This window comes from Geotrypetes seraphini, chromosome 3 (assembly GCF_902459505.1).
Source record: "Geotrypetes seraphini chromosome 3, aGeoSer1.1, whole genome shotgun sequence".
Lineage (NCBI taxonomy): Eukaryota > Metazoa > Chordata > Amphibia > Gymnophiona > Dermophiidae > Geotrypetes > Geotrypetes seraphini.
The window spans coordinates 205200692-205222818 of record NC_047086.1 but is presented as its reverse complement, the minus strand read 5'-3'; the positions used below and the strand labels follow the sequence as shown (position 1 = coordinate 205222818).

Sequence of the window (22127 nt, the reverse complement as noted above, 5' to 3'; positions counted from 1 at the left end):
CTACTGGGTAAAAAGAACAGACTTTTTTATTCAGGCTCACCACTTCAGGAAACATTCATATCTCCTGTGGTTTTCCTTTTAACAGCAAAGAAAATATACGTTTCTCAAGTATCTTCCCTTATTCATTCCAGGAATAAATTACTCCTTTCTTCTGTGCACTTTCTTAATTCCAGTTACGCTTCCTGGCAGCGTTTGCAAAGAAGAAACTATTTTCTTTTTCCTTCTCGCTCAGCCTCTCGCTGCCTCTGCTACTGGCTTGCGGACAGAGGAGTCTCTTCAGCAGAGGCCTTTCCCATAACCTAATTTCTTTAATATGTATATCTAAGTGGGTTTTGAGTGGGGGTTTTCATAAACACCAAGAGACATACAGAAAGAAAGACGGGGGCCAGGAAGATAGAAGGGAGAGAGATAGACAGAAAAAAGACACACAGCTAGCAGCCAAGGAGACAGAGGCAAAAACATCCAGTGGCCAAGGAGAGATAGATAAAGAAAACAGACAGCATCCAAGGAAAGAGAGAAAGAAAAAAAAACAACCCCAAAACACCAGACAGCGGCCAAGGAGAGAGAGAGAGACAGACAGAAAGAAAGACATACAGACAGACATCTATTCTAGCACCCGTTAATGTAACGGGCTTAAAAACAGATGGTTTTTAAGCACTTGAAATTCCAGGTGGAAGCATCTTTCTGTTCCTACTTTTGTTGCTTGGCTTTTTACATCGTAGGACTGCGTTCTGCTTTTTGTGGTGGTATCATTTTAGTGTGTCTTATTTTTGCGATATAATTTTCTGGAATGTACACGGTATGCATAATACTATCAAATACCAGAGATACGGGGAGGAAGCTGCTGGTAGATACTGAATAGCTCCTTCCCTACTCTGTTCAAAAGTGTCCCTACAGTCTTTTAAATAATGATAATTTACAAAAATGAGTGGTGCTTATATTGGGGGGCCAATGTTCCTTCTAAGTTACTGCTCTAAACCTCCAGTAGCTAAGTTATTCAGAATATATAGTTAAAGTGCAGGTGAACAAGAAGGGAAAGCATGCAGAACATAGCTTGTCGAATTCCTTCCAATCTCCCTGTGAGTGTTTATGTAGTTGTATGTAAGCAAGTGCACGTCTGTTTGTATCTGTAAGAAGTGCTCCCAGAAAACCTTTGCTCAAGTCAAGTCAGTCCTTATAGGAGAGACAATCTATGATGCTAGAAGGGCAGACTTACTGGGAATAGGAGGATTAATTTCAACTGGAGTGAGGGGGCTGGGGAGTGTTCCATAAGGTTTAAATACTCTTGCTTTTATTTGCAGTGTAACTGCACCGTGGAGAACCAACTTTTGATCCGTACTGCTTTGGGAGATGCCCCTGATGACGGGGCTATGTAGGGCAATCAGCTGGCAACCCGCATGATATAACAAACAGCGGTTTGCAGATAAGTTTCTGTTTTTCAGCCATTTTATTAAGGGTTTAAAATTCACCAGGCTTTATATTTCTCAGGAGCTTTTCACTAATGTCATTTAAAAGCATCATTGAATTGTTGATTTATTTATTTCAATCCTATTTAAATTTAATTCTCCACACTATATAGACTCCAGGGTTTTGGGTGATTGATAACAATTTTTGCATTCACTTATAGTCTAAAGAGAAAAAGAAAAAAAAGCAGTTAAAAAAAAAACTTTTGCACTATGAATTACAGATTTTTAGATTAGCCCACAGAGTGTGTTAAAATGATATGAGTGGGTAATATCTGCCAAGCACGTTGGTGCATTTGGTGGTGTTGAACCCTGGTGAACTCGGATAAAACCTTCCACACGAGTTCCCACTTACTGATGTAACACTCTGTTTATAATTTCCAAACCCTTCAGGTGTCTGAAGAATAGAGAGCAGGTCTGGTTTTTGAAGAATCAAATAGAAACAGGAGGCCAACGATGACAATGGTAATAATTTACACATACACAAGGTGTTCACCCCAAAATGTTCCTAACTGTCTTAGTATTATGAACATTTGAGAAATATGCAATTACATTTAGGATGGAATGTCTGGACCAACCATTGGATTTGGTCCAGAAAACTTCCAAAAAGTGAAGAAGGAACGTTACCATCACCAGAGTTAACCAGAGATAGGTAAACTAAGGCAGAGGCAGGAACGAGCATGCCCACTTTAGCCAGTAGGAATCTCGATTAGAATGGAGGCACAGGGGGATGTCATCCTCACTGGTATAAGGTCACACAGAGTTACTGGCAGAACTGGGATTTGAACTGAGGCACAGAGAGGTAAAGTGGCTTAACCATAGTATCAAAGAACTGACAATAATCCAGCTTTTTTTCTATGCGCTCTCTTTCTTATGTACTCTAGTCTTAATTACATGTGAACCGAGTCGAGCTCCATTGGGAGATGACCCGGTATATAAATTGAAGACTAGATTAGAAAGTGACTTGTCCAAGATCACAGTACACCAAGGTGGAGCCTCTGAAGACCACTTTGAAAGTTACTTTATTTTTCAAGTTATGCTCTGTGGTCCAGCCTACATTTCAAGCTCTTCTATAAGTTAAGGACTGTATTGTGAAGCTCCTTGCAGCAGGCAAGGGTTAAATAAAGAGGGTTGGGTAGACAATCAACAATATTATATGCAAAACTGGAAAGGTGTACTCCATGAAATACATAGTCTCATTTTCACTCCCCTCTTAATTTCCATCTTACCACCCCCCCATCCTGCTTCTATGTTATTTTAAACATATACATAGATTTTCTTGTTACATATGAGGTTCTGTGCATTAGGTTTTGCACATAACCAGATGTGTGCAAAATAATCTCTCCCATACATCTTCCCCCCAAAATGAGGGGCACATATAATTAACTTATAACATTGCAATGCAGTTTAATATGAACTCACATTTCTAGAGATGGAAATGTAGAACCTTGGTAAGAATTACATCAGTAAATATAAGCTGCAGAACCCTTTAAAAATTACATCACTCAATATAAGCTGCACCCCACCAGGTATGATTTCAGAAGTCCATCTGACAGAGATCACACCTGCCAAATCTTTTACTTTTCAAAACTGCTGAAACTTTAAAGATTCCCGTTGTCTTGCATGAGCAGCTGCGCCACATGAGGGTGTCACACTAGACAATGATGGAAGATTATCTGGATTGGTCCACGCTGTACATGTAATTTCACTTGTGACATCACAACCAATATCATTAGAGCCCAAATCATGCAAGGTAGCGAGTGACCTGTTCAAAGAATGGCTACATTTGCAATTCACAATTCATTTGGTGAGCAACAGAAAAAGCAAACTTCAGGAATTGTGACTTCTGGGACATCAAGGATATCACGATCCAGTGATATGAGCTCCTGCAAGATTCATCCCAACTCCTGGTATATTTTTTCTGTGCTGTGACTGTCCCGTAGAGAAGAAAAAAGCCATTTCTTAACATGTCAGTGGTTCAGATCTGATCTGTAAGTGATGCACTAGGCTCATTTTGCAAATACATTTTTCTCTGAAGCCTACTATCCCAGACATGACCAGGATTCTCACAACACACCCTAATGATCTCAAGTCATTTCAAATCATTACAGTATTGATTATCCCTTCCATTCCCTAAAAAAATAAAAAATCATACATTCAACAGAAATTTCTTTGTGTGGATTACATAGGAAGGAGGATTAGCAGGAACCACTTACAGACCTCTTCAGCTTATTTAAAGGCACTTTTTATATCTATATCTATATATATATTCATATATACTGTATACATATGCACACACACACACATGGTTTGAAGGTGGCATTTGAAGAAGGCCCACATCTTTCATTGGCTCATGGCTGGCTCTTCATAGCTACCACATTGTACCATTAAGAACTCTGGTGAAATACTGGGTCTTCAGCATTCCATGCATGCAAGAAGTAGGACTTGGCATTCATGCTGTCCATAGGGTCTTCTAAAATCTATTTCTTCTGTCATCCAAGCTTTCATCAAGAGAGGTCAGCCACCCTCATCTCCTGCCAGCACTAAGTACAACATGAAGACACCACCACCACTGTGTACCTCAAAAATTAATAGCCACTCAGATTTGAGTGTATGCTGTTCATCATTGAGGCAGTGTTATATCTTGAGGTTGGACCTTGCAGTGCCCTCAGATTCAGTTCTTGATAGATGGTCTAAGCAGTCAACCTCTCATGCCATATCTTTGTTTTTAAGGTTCTCTTTTTAAATTTGAGCAGACTCTCTCTCTCTCAACAACAATCTGAAGTCTCTGGTTTACAATGCACAGCAGGTCTCTTTCAGGGATGGGGGGGGATTCTGGATATGCTTATGGTACTGCTCTCTAGGTGAAAGATCCCAGTATGATCCCTCACCCTGCTCTTACTGTAAAATGTCCAGGGTCTAGATAAAGTTCCAGAGCTGGTATGGGTCTCTGGGGTTGCATTTTGTGGTAGAGGGATTCATCCCTCTCGATGTCAGACACTTATTAGAGGCAATGTTCTTAATCAACTGATCCTTCAAAAGAGAAAGGAGATAGAACAGGTATAAGGTCATATAGCGTCAGCTGTGTATAAGCTATTTATAGATTCACAGTCTAACAAACATTATACTTTACAGAATTTATGGGAAACCGAGCTGAACTGCCATATAACTGAAGTAAAGTGGCAAACGTTTTGGTCCAAGTCTCTTAGGGTAGTTCCCTCAGCTAATTCTATATAGTCTATGGGGTTTTTTTTAACATCATAAAACAAATTGGACTCCCCAGAGGTTGCATTCGGCTGGACTTGTGGCATCTAATAAGTGTTGGAACTGTAAATTGGGTTCATAGACAACAACGCGGAAGACAAAGGTGCGCGCCGACAACTGAGCGCAAGACGGAGGCGTGCACCGAAGAAAATTACTGTTTTTAGGGGCTCCGACGGGGGTTTTTGTTGGGGAGCACCCCCAGTTTACTTAATACAAATCGCCCCCGGCGTTGTGGGGGGTTTGTAACCCCCCACATTTTACTGTAAACTTAGCTTTTTCCCTAAAAACAGGGAAAAAGTGAAGTTTTCAGTAAAATGTGGGGGGTTACAACCCCCCAAGTCCCCCACAACGCCTCCACAATGCGGCGCGATCTGTATTAAGTAAAGTGGGGGGTTCCCCCCCACACCCCCCGTCGGAGCCCTAAAAACAGTAATTTTCTTCAGCGCGCACCTCCGCGCTGCGCTCAATTGTCTGCTCGCGCCTTTGTTCCAGCGCGCTTTTGACCTGACACCGTAAATTGTATCCATGAACTCTTTTACATATGCTTTATGAATGTCCTCTTTTATGCTCCTCCTGGACAGAGATTTGGTCTGTCATAAAACTTGTTTTTGATTTGCAGGAAGATATTTCTGCCCAATTGGTTATTCTTAAATCTGAGACGCCTAATCTCAAACTATCCAAGGCACAGCATTCTTTGTTTACTTTAATTGTACTTGCTTTGAGATTGATTCTTTCCAATTGGAAATCGTTTGATCTCCATAATGTTCATTTTTGGTGGCGGTCAGTACTGTTACAACATAAGCGGGAAGTTTTGTTATCTGCAACCTTTCCACTATGTACTACAACGCGTAAGAAGTGAGCCCGTTTTGAAGATTATGGGCTCCTTTTATGAAAGTGCGCTAGCGTTTTTAGCGCATGCACTATAGTGCGCGCTAGCCGAAAAACTACCGCCTGCTCAAGAGGAGGCGGAAGCGGCTAGCACGCATGGCATTTTAGTGCGCACTATTCTGCGCGTTAAGTCCCTAATGCACCTTCGTAAAAGGAGTCCTATATGTCTCGTATCTCTTCGCTTTCACTTGACTCTAATTAATTAGACAGGTCTTGTGCATTGTTTTCCAAATTGCCTTTGAAGTATGTTTTCTATTCTTATTTTTTATATTTTTAGTTGTTTTTTTTTTAGTTTTTATCATTTTTTTTCTCATGACCATATGTGGGTTACTTTTGTGATTAGGATAAGTTGCTGGTTTTTATAGAATGGTTTTGTGATCATTTTGTGTATATATATCCTGAAACTGTACTATGTTTAATTTTGAAAATTTTAATAAAATGTCATAGTTAAAAAAATAATAGAAAGGCCTCCCTTGAAGGTCTTATAATGTAAAAAAAAAAGAACAGGTATAAGAAGAGAAAGAGGGTAAAGACATGAGCACTAATTTTTATCAAGGCCTTGGGTTAATGGACAAACATTAAACATACTGAAGTCTGAGCTAATTTTAATTATAGTCTTAATAACATAACAAACAATATCATTCCCTTTCCCTATTCCTACAAGTCTCTCTTGCCACCAGTTATTCCCAGCAGCCTCCCTGTCAAGTTTCAACCTCCTCCCCTTTTCGGTTTCTTCCATAAATCTCCAGCCATCTCAACTTGCCCCCAGCAATTTCTCTCTTTCAATTACTACTCTACAATTGTCTACCCTCCCCCATAAAAAACACCCCCAAACCCCAGGTGGTGTTAGTTACTTAAAAAATTTGGGAACTGAATGCATAGGTCCTCCAGCCAAGATTTCATTAATGGAACCAAACATGATTTTCCCTTCTCCCCAAAGAATGATCCTATAACAACACAATTGAGGTGGAGTGGGGGTGAGTGTGGCGCAGTGGTTAAAGCTACAGTCTCAGCCCTAAGGTTGTGGGTTCAAACCCACGCTGCTCCTTGTGACCCTGGGCAAGTCACTTAATCTCCCCTTTGCCCCGGGTACGTTAGATAGACTGTGAGCCCACCGGGACAGATAGGTAAAAATGCTTGAATATCTGAATAAATTCATGTAAACCATTGTGAGCTCCTTTGGGAGAATAGAATAGAAAATTGAATGAATAAATAAGTAAATCATGAGTTTAGGATTCAAAGGTGATTAAGTGGGAAGGAGCGGCTCCTGCCCAGTTGAACTGTGCAGATCTAGCTATTGGTCGCCGATACTCAGCAGCACTTAATTGGGTAGTGCTACTGAATATTAGCTCTACCTGGTCATTTGCATCTAGCTAGCCATAGGGCAGTCTGTGGGCACAATTAGGTATATCAAAGCAGAAACAAGTGGATTAGTTTTTATTGATGGAAAGAAGAGGTACAATTCTGCAGAGAATGATTCTACACTGCAAGTGTTTTGGTATAGCGGACTATATCTTCTTCAGGAATCATGGCCACAGAGCTGGTGGCCTTGATAATGGGCTGATATCTCCTGCAGAGTGTATGAATATGAAAGCAGTAGCGCTGCAATTCTTTTATACACATTTTTAAAACAATGTGAGAAGAACTGGTATACAGAGAGAACTACTCAGCACCTCTTCAGGACAAGGAGCAGACTTTAATCCTTGTTCTCCTGATCCTGATGAACCTAACAGACACATGCTTTGTACTTATAGGTACTGCATACCACTACTAGAACCCCAAGGACATCACCTTGTGGCTTGTTTCAAGGTGGTCCCCAATTTCCAAGTTTGGATATCCTTCAATGTGTCATACGAGGAAGGTAGTCTTTTTAGCAATGCCTGCCTCAGCTTTTATTACCGTTATATTATCTGCAATTGGAAAGACAACTCCAAACTCAACTTCCATGAATGGAGGAATCATCTTGTACCATCAGAAAATACAAAGAAATAATTGCGTTAAAACAAAATAACATCTCCAGCTTTACTAGGACTTGGGCTCCTCTTGATAGATTCTGTTAGACTTTAAGGCCCTGATTCTGCAAGGTGCATCCCGATTTTAGGCAGCTGTAGGTGTCCTACAGCTGTCTAATCAGCCAATTGGGATGCACGTTTTTTAAAAAAATGCTCCCCAGGCAGGCCGCCTATATTGAAGGCGCCTCCGGGAGCCTAAGCTTGTCTAAGGGCTTTAAATGAACCTAGGCGGCCCAACACGTCTCCCTAGTAGAGGAAGAGATGCTTACAATGTAGGCCAGCAAAATGCTGGCCTACATTGTAAGTAGACGCGGCTGCTATACTTATCGTGGCAAGGGATCTCCCTACCACGATAAGTATAGCGGCCACCTGTCCGATCGCCGGCAGGAGGGTGCCCAAACCCTCCTGCCGGAACGCCGCCCTCCCGAAACTGCCGCTCGCTGGCAGGAGGGTACCCACCCCCACCTGCCAGAACGCCGCCCAACCCTTCCTGCCGGACGCCGCCCCTGAAACTCCCGATCGCTAGCAGGAGGGTGCCCAACCCCTCCTGCTAGAAAGTTACACCCCCTCCAGACCCCCCACGCTAATGACCCCCCATGCTACCACCCCCCCGATGACCCCCCTAACCTTCCCCCAACTAACCTCCCCCCCCAACTAACCTCCCCCCAACTAACCTCTAAATTGTTGGCTGGCCTGGTCTTGCTGCCGGCAGGCCTGCCTTGTTGAAATGAGGCGGGCCTGCCCCTTCCAGGCCCATCCCCGCTAAGCCTAAGGCCTGACTGGCCCAGGCGCCTAGAATATGGGCCAATCAAGCCTTAGGCTTAGTGGGGATGTGCGGACCCACTATGCCTACGGCCTGATTGTTCCAGGCTTCTAGAGCCGGCAATTTGAAGTTTCGGGGGGGGGGGGGCTGGCGGCGTTTCGGCAGGAGGGGTTGGGCACCCTCCTGCTAGCGATCGGACAGGCGGCCGCTATACTTATCGCGGAAGGGAGATCCCATGCCTCGATAAGTGTAGCGGTCGCGTCTACTCTAACCTGCGTCTGTAACATGGACGCCGGTTACAGAATTGGGGTTAGTGTAGGCCCGATTCTGTATAGGACACCCCTCCTGGGCGTCCTATACAGAATCAGGGCATAAAAGTCTGACTCCTATATCTCTGATTTACAAGCTTGCAGTTTAATAATGTATTGATGATGTTTTTTGCTTTTATAATTTTGTTGCAATTTGATCTGTCGGTGGTGTTTGATGTCGTTCATCACGACATCCTGATTTGTATGTTTTGAGATATTGGTTTAAACCAAGGTGTACTGAATTTTTTAGTAAATTCCTCTCATTGCGATCTTATGAGGTATATTTGGAGGGTGAGACTTCCTCCACTTGGAAATCCAGCTGTGGGATGCCACAGGGCTCTCCGCTGTCGCCAATCTTGTTTAATGTATATATGACTTCTCTGAAAAATTTTTGCCTTTCATCAGCAGAGACTATATATACCTATGCAGATGATATTTTCATTTTATTAGAAGTTGATCCTGATCTTAACAACCTGGTCCCTATTATAGACTGCTGCATTTCTATACTTCAACTGTGGGCTGTGTCTATTCAAATGAAACTGAACGCTGCCAAAACCAAATTGCTTTGTATTGGGCCAAAATTAGAAAACCTCCCTTCCTCTGTTACATTAAAAAAAGGTATCGCATTACATATAGATTTTTCATCTAGAGTCCTGGGTGTCATCTTGGACTCATCACTTACATTTCATGAACCGATAAATTCCTTGACAAAAAAGTGTTTTTTTATTCTGCGCATGTTGAGAAAGGTCAGATCACTATTCCATTAAGAAAATTTCTCAGTACTGGTACAATCCACTGTGCTTTCTCAGCTAGATTATTGTAACTCAGTTTATCTGGGCATTAAGCAGAGCAGTCTAAAATGACTTCAGTTAATACAGAATACTGTAGCTAAGCTCATTTTTGGGAAATGAAAGTATGATCATGTTTCCTCTTTGTTGATGAAGCTTCACTGGTTCCCAGTTCGCTTTAGGATCCAGTTTAAATGCGCATGCATAATCTTCAAGCTTCTCTATGCAATATTTGATCCTTTTGTCCCCTTATGTTGGAATACACTTAGACTTTGCCATTTGAGAAACACACAAAGATATAAATTAGCCTTCCCTTCCTTTAAGGCAGGGGTGTCAAAGTCTCTTCTCGAGGGCCGCAATCCAGTCGGGTTTTCAGGATTTCCCCAATGAATATGCATGAGATCTATTTGCATGCACTGCTTTCATTGTATGCTAATAGATCTCATGCATATTCATTGGGGAAATCCTGAAATCCCGACTGGATTGCGGCCCTCAAGGAGGGACTTTGACACTCCTGCTTTAAGGGAATTAAATCTGCTGGGAAGCTCAGTCGATCTTTTGTTTTCAAGTTTGTAGAGATCTGGAATGAACTTCCTGACTCCATTAGGCTTTTAGACCAGCTGCAATTATTTCGTCAATTCCTGAAAACTTTGTTGTTCTCGCAATTTTTAAAATGTTTAACTACAGCCTCAATGAAATTATAATATTATAGTTATTTTTCTTATGCTTTTCTTAGCACTTTAGTTTTTAATTAGTTCTTCCTTCTCCTGTTTTCTGCTATGTGCTCTAGTCTTAATTATATGTGAACCGAGTCATGCTCCACTGGTAGATGACCCGGTATATAAACCAAAGATTAGATTAGATTAGGTATATTTCTTGAAAACTTTCAATAAAATGTTGATACTAAAAAAAAAAGAAAAAAAAAGGAAAGGAAAGAGCTTTTTCATAGTTCATTCCGCTTTAGCCTTAGGTTGTCTCCCACTCAGCTATCAAAGCTTCTTGAACTGGAAAGGTCTTTCTGATAAAATTTATGCCCTCCAGAAGAGTATCCTTTGAAAGTCTTGACTCCTGAACCAGCGATTCCGAGTATCTCCATTGCCTCTGCAAAAATATCCATGAACCCTTCATTCTAAAAGAGCCAGTTTACCAAAAGAATTATCCTGTTCAACCACCAGAGGTTCTTCCTCCTCCAAATGGTCCAGAAGTGAAATCATCCTGTAAAGGCTAACCAAAACTGATTTTTTTCAGTTTTAGGCAAAACTAAAGCCGTCACTTAAATTGTCTGAAAGCTTCTGGCTGAAACCTGAAACCAAAAACTCAAGTTTGGTTGTGTGACAGTTAACTAGTGAGGGTCGCTGTGGATTGCCAGAGCTTGCAATCTGCAACCCTTTGCTAAACCATAGAGGGGCATTTTCAATAGGACGTCTTAAGTCTGACTTTAGACGTTTTATGAAAAACATCCAGAAACTGAGAGGAGAAAATGTCCATTTTCAAACTTTAAGACATTTTTATCTTTTTTTTTTTTTTTTTTTTTAAATGGCCCAGCTAGATATTCTGTTCTACTAACTAGACATCAAATTTTTTTTTTTTTGCTATTATCAAAAAAACAAGCCATTTTTAATGGTCTGGTCCCATAGACATGCCAGCAGAGCAGTGGAACATCCTAGGGGGTGCTGCTGTGAATTTCACATTAAGGCTTCCAGATACACATCTCACCATAATCCCTGTTTATTATATGGTGAGTCCTCCAAAACTCCCCCAAAACCTACCGTACCCACTGTCTACCACCCCAATAGCCCTTATGCCTGCCTATCCAAGTTTATTCAGTTTTTGATCTACCGTCTTTCAAGATATACCTAGATAGTTTACAATATTAGTTAAAAAAACAAAAGAAATTTTGTTTAAAAAATTAAAATAAGAGGGGTAGTTAAGACAGAAGTACTCACTGAGATATACGGGAATAGGGGGCTAGGAGAATATAAGTACACTGAGATAAAGAAAAGAAAGGAATGGAAAGAACAATAAGGGGGGAGGGAGTTGCTTCAGGGAGGCATTTCATAGTCTTTGCCAGTGCAGATCACGATAGCTATGTATAAGGTCTCTGCTCAAGTTTGGTACGCATCCCTAAAGAGGAAAGTTTTTAGTTTGGACTTGAATTTATTCAGAGACAGTTCAAGTCTGATTTCTAATGGTAGTGTGTTCCATAAAGAGGTTGCTGCGATGGAGAATATGGCTTTGCGGGTTGTGTTATAGAATAATTCCCTTATGGAAGGAATTGAAAGTAAGTTTGGGGTGATGTATGAGGGATAAGATATTTGTTGAGGAAGATTGGGCAGTTTGTGTGTTCAATTTTGTGTGCGAGTAGAAGAATTTTGCATGTAGTACAATGTGCAATTGGTAGCCAGTGTGCATCGCGGAGTAAAGGGGTGATGTGATCAAACTTTTTTGTCTTGAAAATGAGCTTGATGGCGGTGTTTTGTAAAAGTTGGCAATACAGTGGGTTTTTGGCAGGCTCACACTTTCCACCACAAGTGTACTAATTAGGGTGGCATATGGGCTTGGGTCCCCTTCTCTGCAGTCCACTGCACTGCCCATCAGGCTTCTCTATAGACCTGCTTGTAGCTCTACTAGAACTGCCCACAGTATTTACAGCTTATCACAGAGACTAATATGTATTGTTTCATGCAGATATATAGGGGGTGGGAGGGGATCAGTAACTACGGAGGGAGAGTGTGGGGCCATATTTACATCCCTCCAATGGTCACCTGTCAGTTTGGATACCTTTTTTTTTGGCTTTTGTTCATTTTAAAAACAGGTCTAGCCCAAAACATCCAAATGTTTGCTTATCACTGTAAAACATCCAAGTGCTAAGCCCATCCTAATCCTACCCATAACACACCTCTAACATGCCCCCTTAAGATTTAGACGCACTGGAGACAAAACAACCAGAAAGATGTCTAAAGAGTCAGTTTTGAAAATGCCCATATGGACGTTTTGACTAGTAATGTGTCCAAGTGCTGGTTTCATGCCGTCTTTTGGACAGCTATTTTTTTCCAAGCCAGAATATAAATTGAATAATGAGAAATCATACTTTACCTCCAAGTAAAATAGCCTTCATAGCTAATGAAAACAAACCAAAAAGCATGGTGCTTTTACAAGAACATAAGAATAGCCACACTCGGTCACACTAATGGTCCATCTAACCCAGTGTCTTGTTTCCACAATGGCCAATCCAGGTAGCTGAAAATGACTGACTGCACCACACTCAGAGTGACAACTGATGTTGTAACTCCACAAAAAGGCCAATTCCTAAGGAGCGTATTATCCCAAATTTACAGACCACCCAGATCCACCAGTGGCTATATCTCTTTTAATCAAATAGAGATGAAGGGAACAGCAAAGAGGTGCAACAGAGAGAGAGAAAGGTGACAGATGGCAATCAACAAATTGCCATAAGACTTGCTTAGCATAACTTACTCCAGCCAACTCCCATTGTTGATCCTTCGAAAAAAATTCACTTTTCCTCTTGAACACACATTCTGCGAGTATCACAACTGAATCTATGGAATTGTATTCCACACACAGCTCTGTTGATATGGTGTTCTGCAGTTCCTTCTGCGAGGTGTATTCGAAGTACTGCAAGTGTGAACAAGGGATAGAACAGCAACATGGGAATCGGTCCAACTGTAGAACACCTCCAGGACTGCTGTACTTTGATGTCTACCCTCTCCATCCCAAGACTGCAATTCCCCTTTCTTCTCTATTCCCCAATCATTTCAGTCCTCAATTCCTTAACCTCTCCCACTTCCTGCTCTGCAGTCCTCATTTCCCTTTCTCCTGCCACCTCCAATTCTTCCTTCCTCCCTCCAGTGGGACTGCCATCTCTGGACCCCCCTCCCCCACCATCTCTTACATTGCAACCTCCAATTCCTCAATCACTAACTCCAGCATTTTAGCATTTTACCTGATTTCCCCCCATGTTGTGGCAGGGATACATTATCAAAGGTCTTTCTCCATTGTTATTTTCTCCAGTGTCCAAACAGTATTTTGCTCCTACATTTTTAATCTGCATGTAAAGAAAAATAAAAAAAGAGAGTTTTGTGTAAAGGGTGGATACTTGCCTCAGCAGGACTGGGGTATAGGGGTGGCTAGCTGATAACAGCAAAAATCCATGCACTTTGTTGTAATTGAGCATAGGAATTTTGACGCCTCATGAAAGCTCAAGGTTTGAAAAATAATAAAATATGCAAAATGACACAAGCGCAAGGTTTTAAAACTTATAATTAAGCTTTATTGAGTTATTGTTTCTATTTTTCCATTATGAAATCAAAAGAATCAAGCATAATTGCTTAACAGTTGCGCTAATGGGAGATCGTTATAGTTGCCAAATGCTGGCCTTCTAATAACGAACTCATCTTAATATCTCCAGATTCTCTATTATATACTGTTGGCTCATTATGACATCATCACTTTGACAACCAATAACAATTAACAAAAGAGGTGGTCTTAAAAGTTAGACAAAGTTTTAGAAAAGTACATTTGTTTGCTTATAGTCGTTTCTGAATATAAATCATAATTTTCACAAAAGTATATTAAGAAAAATTATTTGTTAAAAGATGCTGAAAAGTTCTCAGCCTTAGAGGAAAAAAGCTCTCCCTAAATTGACAGGTTCAAATTACATAGCTGTAGGAGGGGCTGCCTGAGCTGACAGTCTCACACACAAGCCTTCCTATGTTAGAGCAGGAGTCTCTGACTTAATTACTTCCAGATGTTGCTTTAGGATTTCTTTAGGTTGCAAATATATATATAATATGCTTTTCAAAACCCATTCCTTTGTTCAAATACACAGTCATACACACACTCCAGTCATATTTGTTCATTTATACTTGCTTGGCCAAGCTTCCATACATAAATAATTTTCATTCAAAACTATATTTAATTCCTGTTATATCTCAGTCTGGGACACGTTACTAACTAGTCTAAAGCAAGCACATGTGGTATTAATTAACACCACGATGCTGAGAACAAAGATCTGGAAACACAAAATGGATTCCAAAAGACAGAAAATATAGCAAAGACAGAGAACCAAGATGGATTCCATGTAACCCTTATGATTTCCTCCATGATCTAGCCTAGCATCAAAGTGCATAAAAAGAACACCATTCTTTCCCTTATATTAATCTATAGTGTGTTTTTCTGGCTTTATCTACATTTATATTTAAATTTATATTCACCAGTTTGTCATACGCTTCCATTGGGCGTGTCCCTAACTGACACATATGTTTGTATCTAACTAGAATTACCCAGAATCATACGAAAAACAGGCGCTTTTGTAGAAAAACCTCACAAAAAATACTGCACCATCATGTTCTGACATCCATTCCATTACCGTCCCATAAACATCACCCCCTACTGGCCACGAGCCACTACTTCTCATAGTTTACACCGGATTTATTAGAAACAGCTGGGTTGATATTCAAAACAATTTAAACAGTCAGAAATGGCTTCTGGCCAGTTAAATTGCTTGTGTCAGGGCTAACCACTAAGTTTTAGTGGCACTTAACTGGTTAGTGGTGTTAAAATCAACAGATTAGCTTTGAAATACAAACTGGCTATGTTGGGGGTATTCCAGGGACAGAGTTGGCACTTGGCTGGTTAAATACCAATAGTCAGTATTTAATTAGCCAGGTTAACTGCATAAACAAGACCGCATAAAAGTCAGTCCTATCTTTATGCAATAACCCATAACCAGATAAGTACTAAAGATATAAAAGAAGACCCCGTTTCTTTCTCTCTCTCCTTCCAACCCCCCTTCCATAGGTGCTTCTTTCTTTTTATTTTCTCTCTCTCTCCCCCTTCCTCCTTCCAACTCCCCTCTCCTGTAGGTTCTTTCTCTCAAACCCCCCCCACACACACACACAGCACAGCCTCTCTCTCTCTCTCCAGCTCCTACCCCAGAATCGGGCATGACTCTCCCCTGTTCTTCACCTTCCTCCTCCAGGCTCCAGCATTACAATTTCAATCTTCGGCAGCCAGCAGCATCAGTGACAAGAACCTGCTGCCTTCGGCCTACCCTGGAACCTTTTTCTCTGCAACATCCCGCCTTTACATGAACAGGAAGTTGTTGCAGAGAGAAGGCTTCCAGGACAGGTTGAAGGCAGCAGGCTTATATCGCTGATACTGCTGACTGCCCGAACATTGATATTGAAGCATAGGCAGCGGAACGCTTTTTTGTTGTTGTTTTTTTTTGGGGGGGGGCCACAAGCTCTGCCCCAGACCCCGCCCCCATAATAGTATTAATTGTAATACAATTTTTCCATTCATTTTTCATATATATACACAATATAATCTTATTAACAATACATAATGGTTAACCACAAAATAAAAACACACAAAGCACATTGTATGTTTCTCAACATTCATTCTTACCAGAACGCCTGGCTTTAGTCATACATGCAAAACACAGATAACCCCTATGCAAATACAGGATCACAAACTAAAACTACTAATATATACAAACAAAACCTTAAGATGCTAGACTCTGCATGCAGTACAACCTCCAGAAAAATAGAAACAAATGCATTTCTTCTGGAACAGTGAAAAATATAGACAGCAGATGTAATTTCTTAAAACTGACACAATTCAATCACTAAATTTAAAATAAAATCATTTCCCCTACCTTTGTTGCCTGGTGATTTTGGTTTTCTAACCATCTTTCCCAGTCTCTGGCTGCACGTCCTTCTGTCTGTGCTCTTAACTGTGTATCCAGGGCCACCTTATCCATCTGCTGTTTTTCTCTCCTTCACTTTCTGCCATGCATCTGTCTATAGTGGTCTGACATCTTTCCTCCTTCCCATTGTAACATTTCTCCCTCCCTCTTCTGCACCACTATCATGTCCAATAATTCTCCCTCTTTCTTCCTTTCCCCATATACATCATCTCTCTTTCCATCTCACGCCACACACCTATGTCCAACAATTCTCCGTTCCTTTTCCTTCCCCCACCGGCAGCATTTCTTTCTTTACCTTCCCCCTACTCCACCTGTGCAGCATCTCTCTTTTCCTCCTTTCCTAACCCCCCCAGCCCATGCATTTGTCCTTCCCAACCCTCTCTCAGTATGTGCAGTATCTGTCTTTCCCAACCCCCGTGAGCATCTGTTCTCCCTGCCTTCCCAACTCCTTACCCTCCGCACCCAGCCCACTCCCTGACAGACTCTGCTCCCAGTCCCCTTCCCTTGCGTGCTCGCTCTGCATCATCCTACCTCCTCTGGCCTAGTGGTCCAGAGGTGCAGCGGGCATGAGCCTGCAGCTACACTGGCTGATCGCGGCTGGTTTCTTCTGCCACTGAGTGGCAATAAGTGGGAGCGCGCTTTGACGCTCTTGCTCAGCACTCAGTGGCTTCTTTGACTGGCTCCCTTGAATTCTCGCAAATCATGAGAATTCCCGGGAGCCAGTCAAAGAAGCCGCTGAGCAGCAGTGCCAAAATGCGTTCCCGATCAATGCTGCTCAGTGGCTGAAGAAACCAGCCACGACTGCAACTACCAGCTGTGACCACCAGCCGCAACCACTAGGGATAAAAGTAAGTGAGAATTTTTGGGGATGCCACAGCCCCTGTGGCTCCCCCCGTTCTGACACCTATGTATTCTAGTGCTGGAGCCCGGAGACGGTAGATGGGGGACAGGGAGAGCAATACCTAACTCGGGGGGAGGGGGGCTGGAGAGAGTCCAAACTCAGGATAAACTCCCCCAAGTCCAGGAAACTGTCTGGACACCCAAACAGTCCTCTAAAAAGAGGACATGTCTTGATAAATCTGGAGATATGGTAACCCTAACTTAACTGGCTATGTGTTAGCCAGCTCAGGAAACCCAGAAATTCGATGCCAGTGCCCAGAGGTTTGTTTGTTTTTTTAAATTAAATTTTCTATACCGTTCTCACAGGGGAGCTCAGAACGGTTCACATGAATTTATTCAGGTACTCAAGCATTTTCCCTGTCTGTCCCAGCAGGCTCACAATCTAACTAATGTACCTGGGGCAAAGGGGGGATTAAGTGACTTGCCCAAGGTCACAAGGAGCGGCGTGTGTTTGAACCCACAACCCCAGGGAACTAAGGCTAGAGCTTTAACCACTGCGCCACACTCTCCCCCTAGGTACCAGGTAGCCTGGTATTGAATTTCTGGGTTTAGGGCCAGAGGCAGTCAACAAATGCTGATCACCACTGGCTGAATATCAGGCCCAGCATTATTGGTTCAGAAAAGCATAAAGAGGAAATTGCGATTACATAGGGGGCTGTGGTTTGATGGAGATCTGCTAGGTATGCTGGCAGCACTATAGAAATGATAAGTAGTAGGAGTAGGAGTAGGTGTAATTGCTACACTCTCCTACAGATGAAACCCCAGGCACTGGGGCTATGGAAAAATATATTTAATATTAGAATATATTATTTTTCCTATAAAATAGGAAGGTATTATAATTACCTAGTATACCTGAATGCAAATCACCACTGAAAAAGACCTGAGCGAAATCCAAATAACACACACAACAGGTGAGCAACAAGGTTTAGATTAGTGATATTGTAGTTTCCTAGGACTGCTTACATGGGTATGAGGGTCTGCTTGATCACAGGGGGAGAGTGTGGAGCAGTGGTTAAAGCTATAGCCTCAAACCCACACTGCTCCTTGTGACCTTGGGCAAGTCACTTAATCTTCCCATTACCCCAGGTACATTAGATAGATTGTGAGCCCGCCGGGACTGACGGAGAAAAATGCTCAAGTACCTGAATAAATTCATGTAAACCGTTCTGAGCTCCTCTGGGAGAACAGTATAGAAAATTGAATGAATGAATCAATAAATAATGACATGAAGTTGGGAAGATGTGATTATGTAGGGCAACCTGCTTCTGATAGCCTCTTTAAGGTTGTGTATTTGTCTGTTAGATCATCATGGAGTTTTTGGGAAGAGTTCTTACCTGGAGGAAGAATGGACCAGAGAGTAGAAAGCTGCATGGGAATGGGGTTCATGGGAATCCTGTGGAACCCACAGGGATGGCAAAAGTTGCTGTGAGATTTCCCATGGGGTTGGAAGAAGTTGCTGTGTGATTCCAGTGGGAGTGTAGTCAAAATCTCTAGTGACTTCAGAATGAGGCTTGGGAGGAAACAGAGGGCTGCAAGCAGGCATGGGTGGGTATGGGTTAGAGTCCATTGGGGATGTGCGGGTGATTGGTGAAATTTCTGTCCCCCCTGTAACTTTCTACCAGAGAGCCTCAGCCCAGCTGGCAGTTCTAGGTTCTAGTTCTTGTTTCTGTCTACATTCCTGGAGTTCCTCATTTGAAATTCAATAGTGCCGAGGCTACAGCTGCAACCAACGATTTCCTTGCTGTTTAGCTTTCAGACCTTTCCTGCTGTGTCTAACATCTCAAGTTGGAGTTTAAGACCTGCATTCAAATCATAAAGCTCTGCAAGTGTCCGACATGCAAATTTCCATTCCTTATTTTCATTTATAACTGGTAACATATACGATTCTGAGAGAGGTATAAACATACATATAACAAAAAAGAACAAAATAATCAGGTAACTTGACCTGCAGGACTGTGGCAACTACACAGATTTGACCCAGATATTTGTCCATCTTAGGCTGACTTGATTCCTCTGAGTTCTGATAAACGGTCAGGTGACAATCAAGCAGAATGCTGGGAGACCTCAATATGTTGAGGGCTCGACCAATTTGCCCCACTCATCACTATATTTTGCACTAGCAAATACACAGCACCTTGTGTTCCTTAAACATCTGTTCTACCAAGCTGTATGGCATAAAAATCGAACCCCAGAAGCTTTCTATCAATTTAAGATTGACATGGGGAATGACATGGGGAAAAAAGTTTTCTCCGTCTCCGCCCGTCCCCGCGAGCTTGGTTCCCGTCCCATCCCCGCGAGCTCAGTCCCCGTCCCGTCCCCGCAAACCATCTAATCCCATCTGCACAATCCATCTCCCTTCTGTGTTCCTATTTTCTCCATTTCGAATAACTCCTTTCTGTATTTGTATACTCCCTCCTGTGTCCGGCATTGCCCTCCCTATGTCCATATACCATCCCCATGTATCTCCCCTTTATGTCTCTGTCCCTATACCCACATGCACATAAATTTCCACTCTGTTTCTGTTACCTTTCTGTGTCCAGATTTCCCCTCTCTTCCTCTTCCACACTAATGTGTCTCTCTCTCCTCTCCAACCCCATCTAGATTCTTTCCCTCTTTCTCCCTCCGCTTCCAGCATCTGACTCACCTTCCTGTCCTTCTCCCCTTTCTCTTTCCTGTTGTGGGTTCAATGTTTGTCTCCCTCTTGCTTCATCCCCTTGGCCCAGCATCTCTTTCCCTTTCACTCCCTCCTTCCTACTGTGAGAGAACACACACGGTCACAGATCATGCAGTCCAGCAGCCCCCTCCCTCTCTCTTTTGCAATCAGATTGCAAATTCAAGGCACTACAGTGGTTTAACCTACCCTGGAGAATAGGGACGCCACTGCCTTTGTAAAAGCGATTTTTACTACAATCCGGCTGTCTTCGACAGATATGCAACCTATCCTTAAAAACCGGAGAGATCCCGGAGGATTGGAAAATAGCAAATGTCACGCCCATCTTCAAGAAGGGCGCAAGGGGGGACCCGGGAAACTACAGGCCGGTGAGCCTGACCTCAGTCCCGGGAAAGATGATGGAGGCACTGATTAAAGACGGCATCTGTGAGCACATCGAAAAAAATGGGCAGCTAAAACCAAGTCAACATGGCTTCTGTAAGGGTAGGTCATGCCTCACAAACTTATTGTACTTCTTTGAGGGAGTGAACAGCCAGGTGGATAAAGGGGAATCTATAGACATCATTTACCTTGACTTCCAAAAAGCCTTCGACAAGGTGCTACACGAGAGACTGCTTAAAAAGATATGGAACCACGGGGTACAAGGGGAGGTCCACCGATGGATCAAAAACTGGCTGGCAAACAGGAAGCAGAGGGTTGGCGTAAAGGGCCACTACTCAGACTGGAAAGGGGTCACGAGTGGAGTTCCGCAGGGGTCGGTGCTGGGACCGCTCTTGTTCAATATCTACATAAATGACCTAGAGGCGGGAACTAAGTGTGAAGTCATTAAATTTGCAGATGACACCAAACTATACAGCAGGGCTCAAACCAAGGAAGACTGCGAGGAGCTCCAAAAGGATCTAACGCAGCTGGAAAAGTGGGCCGAAAAATGGCAGATGAGCTTCAACGTGGGGAAATGCAAGGTCATGCACGTGGGGAAAAAGAACCAGATGTTCACATACAAAATGGGGGGAACACCACTAGGGGTTAGTAACCTGGAGAGAGACCTGGGAGTGATGGTAGACGCAACACTGAAGGCATCGGCGCAATGCGCTACAGCCTCTAGGAAAGCAAACAGAATGCTGGGTATCATTAAGAAGGGTATTACGACCAGGACGAAGGAAGTTATCATGCCGCTGTATCGTGCAATGGTACGGCCGCACCTGGAGTACTGTGTCCAGTACTGGTCGCCGTACCTCAAGAAGGACATGGCGGTACTTGAGAGAGTACAAAGAAGAGCAACCAAACTGATAAAGGGAATGGAAAATCTCCCATATACCGACAGATTGAAGCAGTTGGGACTTTTCTCCCTGGAGAAGCGAAGACTTAGAGGAGACATGATAGAAACCTTCAAGATCCTGAAGGGCATAGAAAAAGTAGACAGGGACAGATTTTTCAAATTAAGGGGCACCACAAGTACAAGGGGGCATTGGGGGAAATTGAAAGGGGACAGGTTTAGAACAAACGCTAGGAAGTACTTTTTCACTCAGAGGGTGGTAGATACATGGAACGCGCTTCCAGAGGCTGTTGTAGACAAGAAAACACTAAATGGTTTCAAAGAAGGTTTGGATAGATTCCTAGAAGAAAAAGGGATTGGGGGTATAGATAGGTATAGACCATTGCTCAGGCAATGGGCCTGTTGGGCCGCCGCGGGAGCGGACCGCTGAGCAGGATGGACCTATGGTCTGCCTCAGCGGAGGCAACTTCTTATGTTCTTATGTTCTTAAGGTAAAATTGATGAGCTTAAACAATCTATGCCATTAGAAGAGGTTGATTAAGTTTTTAGCATCTTCGCCATTCTCTCACTGCATTTCTATGGCGGAGACGCTAAAAGGGGGTGTTTATACAGCTACGGTGAGACATGCATGTTGGTAAAGTGAACCCCCGAGCCGACAACTTAAAGCTAAGTTAAATCTGAATCACTCTAAATATATTTAAAGCTTTAATGTCAAATGTTATATAAAAATTCTAAATAAAAGAATTAAAGGATCAGTGAAAATTCTATGTACTCTCCTCTTTAGCAAAGCGGAAAATAAACATGTGTGCAAGGAAGGAAGGTGCAATTACTGAGATCCAAAAATTATTATTGTATGGTGTTATATAAAAGTATGATGCTAAAGGGGCAGCATAAAAGAGGTGTAGTTGGTAGCAAAGTTTCCTTGCAGGTTAAGGAAGCTAGGAAACAGCTTTGTGATTTAGAAATGAAGGAACTCCACTATAAAATGAAGCTGAACTCTCTCAGTGGTGGTGGTGGTGGGGAGGGGGGGTGTTAAAAGAGTACAATCCCCTCATTACATTAGA

General features: G+C 42.5%; 1 protein-coding gene across 3 annotated transcripts in view; it reads right to left on the bottom strand.

The window, feature by feature from the left end:
• Positions 1-535: 535 nt before the first annotated feature.
• GALNT6 (polypeptide N-acetylgalactosaminyltransferase 6) overlaps positions 536-22127 on the bottom strand; it is a 195452-nt gene continuing 173860 nt past the window's right edge. For 2 of the 3 annotated variants that reach the window (XM_033937281.1, XM_033937283.1), the window contains 3 exons: positions 13451-13552; positions 12964-13122; positions 536-4496 (listed from right to left, as the gene is read on the bottom strand). In XM_033937281.1, the coding sequence (XP_033793172.1) occupies positions 4383-4496; positions 12964-13122; positions 13451-13552 (375 nt within the window). In that variant the 3' untranslated portion in view covers positions 536-4382. The remainder of the gene's footprint in view (positions 4497-12963; positions 13123-13450; positions 13553-22127) is intronic. The other variant, XM_033937282.1, reaches the window with a different exon arrangement.